The sequence below is a fragment of the Triticum aestivum genome, chromosome 4B, assembly GCF_018294505.1.
Source record: "Triticum aestivum cultivar Chinese Spring chromosome 4B, IWGSC CS RefSeq v2.1, whole genome shotgun sequence".
Taxonomy (NCBI): Eukaryota; Viridiplantae; Streptophyta; class Magnoliopsida; order Poales; family Poaceae; genus Triticum; species Triticum aestivum.
Window position 1 is genome coordinate 650,504,354 of NC_057804.1, and position 10,228 is coordinate 650,514,581.

A 10,228-nucleotide genomic window follows, 5' to 3' on the forward strand; every position below is an offset into this window, starting at 1 on the left:
TCCTTGACCAAAGTTGAGTCTAGTTCTTGAAAAACTATTTTACTACCATGGTTGTGCGGCTTACGGGCTCGCGTCGCCATTGGTGGTATTAGGATCTTTCATTCCTCGTCTATACTCTGGGAATCTGATCTTTCTTCTATTCAGGTTAAATAAGTACTTTCTCCCGAAGAGCCCCGGCCCTCACTCCAGATGATTGCTTGGTGCACTAGAAGATTTTGAAGATACTCTCCGATGTTTTCCCGAGACCCTTGTGCCCTTCACCGTTGCGATCCCTACCGCCGATAAATCCTTGTGGGTAACATCCTACATTTGTCGTTCATACCTTCATCCCCAGTTTGTCTTGTTATTAGAAGATGCCCTGAAATACTATTTGATCTTCCAAAATTTATCTAAAACCTATTGCTCTTGAAATTCTTGCTTTCTTGCATTATGGTTAAATCCATAAGTCTAGTAAACATATTGGCATCCTTTGTCACTATCATTTTGTGTCCGTTGATTCTATATGTTGCGGATGCTCGCAATCCTCAGTCGAATCCTAGAATTCATCCTTCCAGCTCAGATATCATTTTGATTAGGAGCTGGTTCTCGACCGCTCAAATTGCCGTCGATTATACCCCTAAGTCTATTCAACTTATCCATCCTTGATTAGAGCGTTTGCTTCTTATCCATTTATTTAGGAATCATAATTCCTTTGCATTTGAGCTTTGAATTAATCAGTTGTTTCTATAATCTGATCTTCTTGCATTCTTTCTTCTTCTAGTTGAGTACCGATGCTCACATCAGATCCCTTGTGGACCATCAGATCCTTTGCTGGGTTTTATCCGACAACATCCTTCATATTCAGTAACCTTGTGAGCCTTTCCTTGGATACATAATGCCTTTGGTAAATTGTATCCCCACTCTTGTCAGCCATACTCTGCTTCCGGGCTTGAGTTAATTACTCGTGAAATTTGTGGTATATGTTCCTAAGATGCCCCGATGGGTTGAGTCTTTGTCTTCCCTAAATTCGTGTGAACTCGAAAGTTATGCGGGTTATACTCTACTGGCTTTTCGTCAGGTAAGAATTCAATGCTACAACTTCTTCGAAAGCGAGGAGTGAATGTAAAGTTGTGCATTAGAGAAGTGGGAGTAGACCTTGAGCCTTTATGTTCATGCCCATGGACCCGATGTGGGACTTATCATGAAAGCTTCTTGCTACAATAATAATCCCCTTTGTGATAAGTTCATCTTGTATCTATATTTGGTCCTTTGCAACCGTGGTTCCGACCACATTGTTCTTCTTTGATCTCATTTCTCGGTCAAGTTAAAGTACTTGTCTGCAGATCTTTTTACCCGTCCAACCCCTATCCTGTTCTACCTTCAAGTATTACCCTCTGGTATCTTGAGAATATCATGGAACTACATAACTTCTTATGAGTTCTTCATCAACTATTATTTCTCGCCAATTCCAATTTCCCACGGGTTCTGAGTTGTTAGACACTCGAGAACATCGATAATTGATTCGAGTCTACAGTTTCCCTTCCATTGTTTTGTTTAACCTTTCTTGTAACCTAACATATCCGAGCAGCGATAATTCCTTGCTTATGTAACACCTCGGTGCACAAATTCTATCAGTAAGACCTTGTTACTATTGTTGATGACATTCCAGTAGCCACCGATGGATGAGAACATTGCCTATTGCTCCACTTCGTCTTAACGAGCAGGAAAATGGTTCTCTTCGTCCCTCACCCTTGGTTGCTCGATGAAGAGTCCTCCAGCAAAGGGTCCCATGGCACGACCTCAAGCGGCACCACGAGGAGGCTCGATTCTCGCTCCTCTGGTTTCTCGATCTTGGAGCGATAGTTCCACCACCTCGTCCTCACAGCCTGCCTCGGGGAATCCGACTACTCCATGGCCCTGAGGAGGTACTCGATGTAGAGCCCAACGGATCCTCCATGGATCGCATTCCTCTCTCTCTTTAACAGGCATGGGCGCATCCACTGCACCGCGGCCACTAACTGCCGCTGGTTCTCAAATCAAGAGACGATCTCCCTCAACCTGCCTAACTTGACCTCATAGGTGTTGGCGATCTGCACGATCTCGTCCTCCATCTGCGTGGCAAAGTTGGCCTTCTCGCCACCGGCGATCTGCACGATCTCATCCTTCATCGAGGTTTTGGCTTGGATGGAAGAGGGGGGTGGATGTGGAAGAGGAGATGAGCAAAGTTGTTGTTACAATGGCAGTGGGGAGGAGCGGCGGTGGATCTGGAATGCAGGAGGAGAGCGAGGAGAGGGCCGCGGTTGTGTAATGGCAGTGGAAGAGGAGAGGACCCTGGGCGGCAGTTCTGCATTGGAGGAGAGGGGCGGCGCGTGGATATTTTTATGGTGACTAAATTGCCCCTCAATTAAGAAGCGAGTCCACATTGTCATTAGTACGGACCCCACACATTTTAGTACTTTTTGGTGAGTACTACCTAGTACTACCTATTTCTCTACCGTCAGATCAAGAGGAACGGACTGCATCTAAAAACACCAACCACCCTAAAACTTGTAATTTAGAAGATGTTCCACCTGTACATGAAAAATGCAAAATTAGTAACAAAAATGTGGACATGCGTTGAAAAATAGGAAAAGAAAAAACCCAGTGAAGAAACACAGTATACCCAGAAAAAAAACGTGTAGAAACTTCTACAGCCGGTCCAAATCGGTAAGAGAAGCTTTGTAAGACCGGCCATATATACTCTGCCAGCGGCCAGCCCATGTAACGAACGCTTTCTGTGAGACGGAGTATCATCTTGCAGAAGGCGAGATAGCCCTGACGGGGGTATCAGATCCTTTTTTTTTCGTGGGACGGGTGTATCAGATTTTGCATAGGGGCGTGCTACAAATTAACAGGCTTATAACTTTCATCTGATCAGGGCGTTTCATCCATTGTATTAGTATAACCGCGTCGTTCTATGCTGCTACTTTCGTTCTCCTCGTACGTGACAGCAGCGCCACCGTTGCTGTTCAACAGCCCCTTTGCAGCTCCCCCCGTGCCATCTCTTCCAGCAGCACCACCGCTCTTGCCAGCCGCGTCTGCTGCAGCGCAGCTCCGTCCGTGGCAGCAGCGTCTTCGTTGCCTCTCCAGCTGCAACGCAGCTTCGCCGTCAGCATGGCAGCATCGTCGTCGTAGCATCGCGTGCAGCAACCAAGCTCCATCGCCAGCCATGGCAGCAGCTCGTCGCCTCGTCCGCCGCAACGCAGCTCGCCATCGGCGTGGCAGCAGCTCGTCGCCTCGTCCGCCGCAACGCAGCTCGCCATCGGCGTGGCAGCAGCGCCCGTTGTAGCATCGCATGCTCACGCAGCTCCGCCCGCCGGCCATGGCAGCAGCGCCCTCCTCCCCTAGCCTGTAGCACCACGGATCAACGGCGGTTCGGGTTGCAGCAACGGTGCCTCAACTCCAGCAGAGCACCGTCCCCCGGGAGCCATCTTGCAGCGAACATGGTCGATGTGTGCCACTGCCGTGTGCGTAGGGGAAGACGAAGACTTGGGTGAAAAATCTGTACAGGCTTGGGGATAAGGTTGGATGAGATGAAGTGGTTGGTGCTCACCGTGACACGCGACTTATCACACGAGAGATCAGCCGGTTGAAAATAAACAATTTCCCTTTGCATACGAGAAAGAGGGATATGTTCACTCCAAAGCCATTTCCAGAGCAGACTAATATTCATCAGATTTAAGTTTGAAACACCCTATAACCACCTAACTCTTTGGGTCTGCAAACAGCCAAACAGTTTACCAAATACTGATTGGTCCATCCAGTAGTGGCCTCCACCTCTATACAGTACAGCACACGTACGTACTTGCTCTGTTTATGTGAGTTCGTGTGTACGTACTGGTTGTGGTGTGACGAATTCCAGACAGGAGTAAGTTGGCATAAGTTCCCTTTCTAGCCGTTTTTCAAATTTTGTTTGACGATATGATACGAAGATATTTCGTTGATTTCATATTTGCCATTTTGCCTCATAATCGGAACAACAAACTAAAGATCACGCAAGGTTATAGGACCGTCTTGGTCCAGCTAAGCATGCACGGGCACTGAACTCCATTCCAGCCGAAAGAAAAGGGCAGGTTAGACCGTAAGAGACGAGAACACATGCGGAGATTGTCCCTCCGATGGTGGCGCCGGGCCGCGTACGCAGCAGCGAACAAGCCCGGCCAGGCCCAGCCAGCGAGATCGCCGGAGCGCCGCTCGTTGCGCGCTCCCTACCTCCCATAAATACCAGCCACTTCATCCCTCGGAATCCACACAGCAAGGCAGCCGCTATACACACAATAGCAATCAAATCTCTTGGATCAACCGAGAAGATGGCCTCCGCCTCCAGGATGCTCACGGTGGCGGTGCTGGCGGCGCTGTTCGCCGGCGCGATGGCCGTGAAAGTGAAGTTGACGGTGCAGAAGGGGTCGGACAAAAAGAAGCTGGCGCTGAAGATCGACTACACAAGGCCAAACGACAGCCTGTCAGAGGTGGAGCTCCGGCAGCACGGCTCAGAGGAGTGGCAGCCCTTGACCAAGAAGGGCGACGTGTGGGAGGTCTCGTGCTCCAAGCCGCTGGTTGGCCCCTTCAACTTCCGCTTCTTGTCCAAGAATGGCATGAAGAACGTCTTCGACGAGGTCTTCTCCACCGATTTCAAGATCGGCAAAACCTACGAACCGGAATATTGATCCACACCGTCCAAGTTTCAGTTGATCAAGATCGTCGTAATTAATTAATCCCCATGCATCAGTCGCGTTGGAAATATGCGCCTCCATGAGTGGATAGCTAGTGAATAATTTTTTATGCACATAGTACATGCATATAGTAGTAGTAGGAGAAGCAACGACGGATGTGTTTGCTCTCCCATGCATGCATCCACTCTCGATCGATGCAGCACTTTTCTTTTGTGTAACCGAATATGCTCAAGAGTTTTGAGATATTTGAATATATTTTTCCATTCACCTTTATCTTTGATACTCCCTCCGTCTCATAATATAAGACATTTTTAATTAGTTTGCAAAAACGTCTTATATTATGAGACGGAGTGAGTACATCTCTTTATGCATCTTATTTTATCTTATAGTAGTATTTACTAATTGAAGGCACCATTCATGCGCTTTCATTAATCCGTGTCGTCAAAATTAATTAAACCGATAACCCGCAAAAATAATAATTAATTAAACCATCAGATCGTAAAATTTCCATCCAGAATTAAAAGAAATCTTGTGTAATGCATACAGATAATCCCGTTCCATAAATATGGATTTGACACGGGTTTCCAAAAAAGGAAAGGCCACTTTTAAAACACCAAGTTCTCTCATTTCGGTTCCATAAAAAATAGATCTGACATGTCTAACATTAACAAAACAAAACAAGGACGAAAAAAAATTAATGAAAAAAATACAAGGAAAGCCTCCGTCCGTTTTCAAAAATAAAATAAAAATTAAAGCCCGCGCTCTCATTTTTGTCGCAAAAAAATACGGATCTGACACTTCTAACATTAATAATGAAGCAAAGGAAACCCCCCACCCGTTCCTAAAAAATAAAAAGGAAAGCCTCCTGCGCTCTTATTTCCTTTCCATAAAAACAGATCTGACACTTCTAGCACTAATAAAGAAACAAAACAAGGAGCGCCTCCACCACTTCCTGAAAATCATTCCCTAATAATAATAAACCAACGATTGCTTCTGGTGGTCGGTCGTCGTGGCAGTTTTGCAAAAAGCCCTTCAGTTTACATGAAATCAAACCGCAGTATGTTTTAAGTGTTCCAAACAGTAAAACGTTTCATTTTGCATAAACACCCCTGTAGTTTCCGATATTCAACCGCAGTCCTGTGTAAGTGTATTACATAAAACAAAATTCCACCACGCTAAAACAAATATGCTCTTGCTGAGATTCAAACCCAAGATGTGCCCTCTAAAGTCTACCGTGGTACTCTTGCTGAGATTCAAACCCAAGATGTGCCCTCTAAAGTCTAGAGTGGTGAACCACTAGGCTAACTCATTGTTTCTGATGATAATTTAGTTGTCGTCCCTACTTATACGCGTGTCAAACTTGCATGCACCAGTGCGTTGTTGTAAAAATAAGAGAGGGGCCGTATATATTTAGTCCCACCTCACCCCCTTCCACAAAATTCGACCAATTTAAATACACTAGCAAAAAAGGCCATGCGTTACAACGGAAGAGAAAACGTAACACACGCTCTTAACCCAACAACCATCATTCAAGACCACAGTAGGTCCATCTCCTTTATTTTTGCGAGGCATCACATTTGTGTTGCCGCTTATCCTCCTTCTCATCCTCGCCGGCGATGGCCTCGGTGTTCACACAAAACAACAAAAAATGTGTTTGAATATGGTTAACCCTAAGGCGTCTCTCTCCCTGTCTCCTCCCCCCCCCCCGTCTCTCTATATCTCTCTCTGTCTCTCGCTTTCTCTCACTCTCGCGATGAGAAATCTATTATTTTCCCCTGCGACATTTTTCAGAGGTATGCTTGTGTAGTTATCAATGTTTTCTTTTCCCTATATGGTTATAGTGGGGTGTTTATTTGCAATCGGGATCGTCGCCGGTACGAAAGATAAACGGATGTTGCGCTATAAATTATAAGTTTACTTCCAAAACAATATTTTAAAAATACTTAACAGGTAAAATTAACATCATATTTAGATTCCACACATTTTTCTAATAAAATTTCATATATAATATGTTAAAAATCGAAGTTACAGTTTAAAAGATACGCATAATTTAGAAAATCATTTGTTTGATTTGAATATATTCTAAAATAATATTTAAAATACTTAATAAGTAAAAATAATCTTATTTTACATATTTTTCTAATCAAATTTCATATATAACATGTTCAAATCAGAGTTACGGTTTAAAAGATATGATGGATTTTAAAAAACATTTGTTTTACTTAAATATGATCCGCGGATGAAAAAATGTAAAATAACGGTTCGGGTGTGACTTAAATCCGGACTGCGGGTTGATTTCAAGAAAACACAGGAACTTTTGTGTAAAATACGAAAAAAATGATTTGTTTTAACTTAAAACAGGACTGCGGGTTGAATTCTCTGAAATAGAGGGACTTTTCTGAAAAATGCCATGACAGACGACCAGAAACCCAATTTGCTTTATTATTAGGTAAAGATATGAGAGTTGAACTCGGTAAGCCAACTCAAGAATTAATAAGAAATGACTTTGAGAAGGAGAGACACGGGATTGGTGATTCATGTGCATGGTGGAATGATGAGAAGAGGCCAAGAAGAAACATGAACTAATGGAGAGGAAAAGAAGGAAGAAATTAATGGGTTCACAAGACATTCGAAGAAAAGAAATTAATGCAGAGGAAAAGAAGGAAGAAATAAATGGATTTGTGAGACATCTTCTCCTCTCTTGGAAAGAAGAAAATAATTAATAACCAGGATTATGAATTAATGGATTCGTAGTCATGGAAATGAAGAAATTATAATGGAAAGAGAGCCCGATTGTTTTTGGAAGTTGTTATGTGTTTTTGATCCTGGTCGGTCACATCTTTCGCATATTTAGACCAGGTGCTGCTTCTAGAGATGTACATGCCCACGAATGTCATGCTGCATAACGAGCTCATGGACCTTCAGTAGAGTACTAAGAACCTAATCTTCAGACGACCCGTCAACCACTGCCCTTATATACCAAGTGAAGTGAACGAGTCCAATGACAATAACACATCATAATCTTTTAACAGTTAGTTGTTTCTCTTCACAGTGTCTCAGGCTATCATAACAAGTGATATTGCCATTTTTCTTACCCGCAAAAAGAAAGATATTGCCATTTTCCAATGCGGCTTCCTGAGAATGGTCATATTTGATTAGGATGTTTCTCCCCGCTGTGTTTACATGTACGTCAATGCCAAACTGTTCGAAAAAATTAAATACAATCATAATAGTAAGATTGAATTAGGAAAAGTCCATCTGAAATGCCAAAGTCTCTTGAAATATGTTCCGCTTCATTTCTCTGAGGAAGTACGCTGCCTGGATCAATCTGCTCTATATAGAAGCTACATAGTCAGGTTCTGTTTAAGACGAGTTCAAACTTGTACATATTTTGTAGACTTGGTTCATTTGACTAGGTTACAAATTGATAAATTCATACAATATTTTCTTTCATACACTACTGCAGGATATTGCTAACGCGACACTACGATTAGAGACCCTTCGACGAAACTTTGTGCGATGCCATAATCGCAAATGGTGGCGTAAAAAACCCGTCAAAAAGACGCAAAATGTGTGCGATGACGGATGCATCAAACACAGTTCAGATTTTAGTTGCGTGTGCGATTCAGGGCATACGGTTCAGTTCAATTAACCATTTTCGATGAGGAGGAACAAAAAAAACGGGCAGCCAGATAAAGGTGTGTGCGATGTACAATATACAGTTCACTCGGATGAACTGTCTATGATTAGGCAACACAAAAGAAACGATCATCCAGATCAAGGTGTGTGCGATGTACGACATGCAGTTCACCCAGATGAACTGTTTGCGTTGAGATAAGAGAACATAAACGGTTCAATATAACAAATACCATAAATATGGCAAGGTTCAAATTCAAAGATTACAATGCCCAAATTCAAACATTGCAAGCTGCGTCATTTCTGAAAAGGGATCAGCTGCTGATAAGTCATGTATGGGTTGACAGAACACCTTCCAATTGCTTTTCCATATGCTCTACCAATACGAAGTTTGGCATTTTTGGAGGCAGTTCCATTCCACAGTACCAGCCGGCTTTGATATTCATACCATTGATCTTTCCTAATTAAATGCGTGTTCAACCTCAGTACCCTCAGCACCTTTGCTCTGGCAAGAAAGAACCCGACGAGTGTAATCTCCAGTGGGGTCCCTCGGTAGGAGTTCAAAGTAATATTTGAGAGATGCAGATCCAGACATTCGATGTGATTGTCGTTATAAACATCTTCCACCTCCGGGCCTAATATGACCTGCAAAAGAAGAGAATGTATTAGTGCCTACATGCAGTTTTGAACACTGCTAGACGCCCATTTGGTTTGCAGGATTTGTAAAATGCACCAATGTGCCATCTTCGACCTGGCATGATTAACATGGGAATTCGATTAGAATCTACTCCCTCCGTCCCATAATGTAAGACATTTTTTGACACCACACTAGTGTTATAAAATGTCTTACATTATGGGACGAAGGGAGTAGAAACATGTAGCCTTCTTCACAAGAGGTTGGATTGGATGAAAAATTCCCTAAGAAAACTAGTACAGATGAATCCAAAGGAGAAATGCTTATGGACGATTGTAACCATATGAATGAAGCAACTAATATGGGGTGGGGGTATATGTCCTAAAATCCTCCAAAATTCTTTCAGAAATTGTAGTACATTGTCATTGTAAACTTGGGAAAAGGTGCACAAAATTGAACTCCCCTATGGTTAACATTTAACAGGAAAGGAACATCACCTCGATATACAGCTTCTTCAGGCATGGAAAGCATATTAGGCAACTGACAACTTGGTCTAGGTTTGGGCCGACAGATTCTAGTGCCAAGACCTTCATTGTGCCCAGAGTCTGGGTGAAGCTTCGCTGGATGACAGACAAATATACATCTTCAAAACTAGAAATAACGTTGATATCAAAAAGGAGAGGTATATAAGGCGATTGTTGTACCTAAAAGTTGAAGTATTTGACAGACGAGTAGCCCACCACTTTCAATTTTGGCGCAGAAATGACATCAATTCTTGTTGGACCTTGTTGATCAAGTACAAGTAATCTCTAAAGTGGAGGTGTGTCCTGGATGACCATATTGTGGTCCACCTTTTGTGATCTTTCATTGCAGCACCAACAACACACATAAATAGTCCGAAGTGTCCTGGAGGTGATGTGCAAGGTACTCGACCAATTCATCGCCTGAAGACGAAGGAACTGGAGTGCACTACAGCCGTGGAGCAGGCGCTCCTTGTCATCCTTTGGGATGCGGACGGAAACGAGATCGAGGTGCTCCAGTCGTGGTAGAAAAAGAGCAGGTGCGTCATTAAGAGGGGGGAATGGTAGTTCATGAACTTGGCGAGGCGCAGCATGGGTGCGAAGCGGAGCGCGGACGTTGGCAGCAAGCGCATATGCCCATCATTATAACTTAGCTTCTCGAGCTGATCTATGGTGCGGGATCGGAACCACTCGTCAAGCTTGGCTCAGTCCTTGCCATTGGAGCGGAACTTGCCCGTGATAAGGCC

At 43.6% G+C, this 10,228-nt stretch overlaps 1 protein-coding gene across 1 annotated transcript; it reads left to right on the plus strand.

Annotated features, from left to right (window-relative positions):
* Positions 1-4,273: 4,273 nt before the first annotated feature.
* On the plus strand, positions 4,274-4,964 carry LOC123089629 (pollen allergen Dac g 3). The gene has a single exon (XM_044511258.1). It carries the CDS (start codon positions 4,329-4,331, stop codon positions 4,683-4,685), a length of 357 nt encoding a protein of 118 aa, XP_044367193.1. The 5' UTR covers positions 4,274-4,328; the 3' UTR covers positions 4,686-4,964.
* Positions 4,965-10,228: the final 5,264 nt, after the last annotated feature.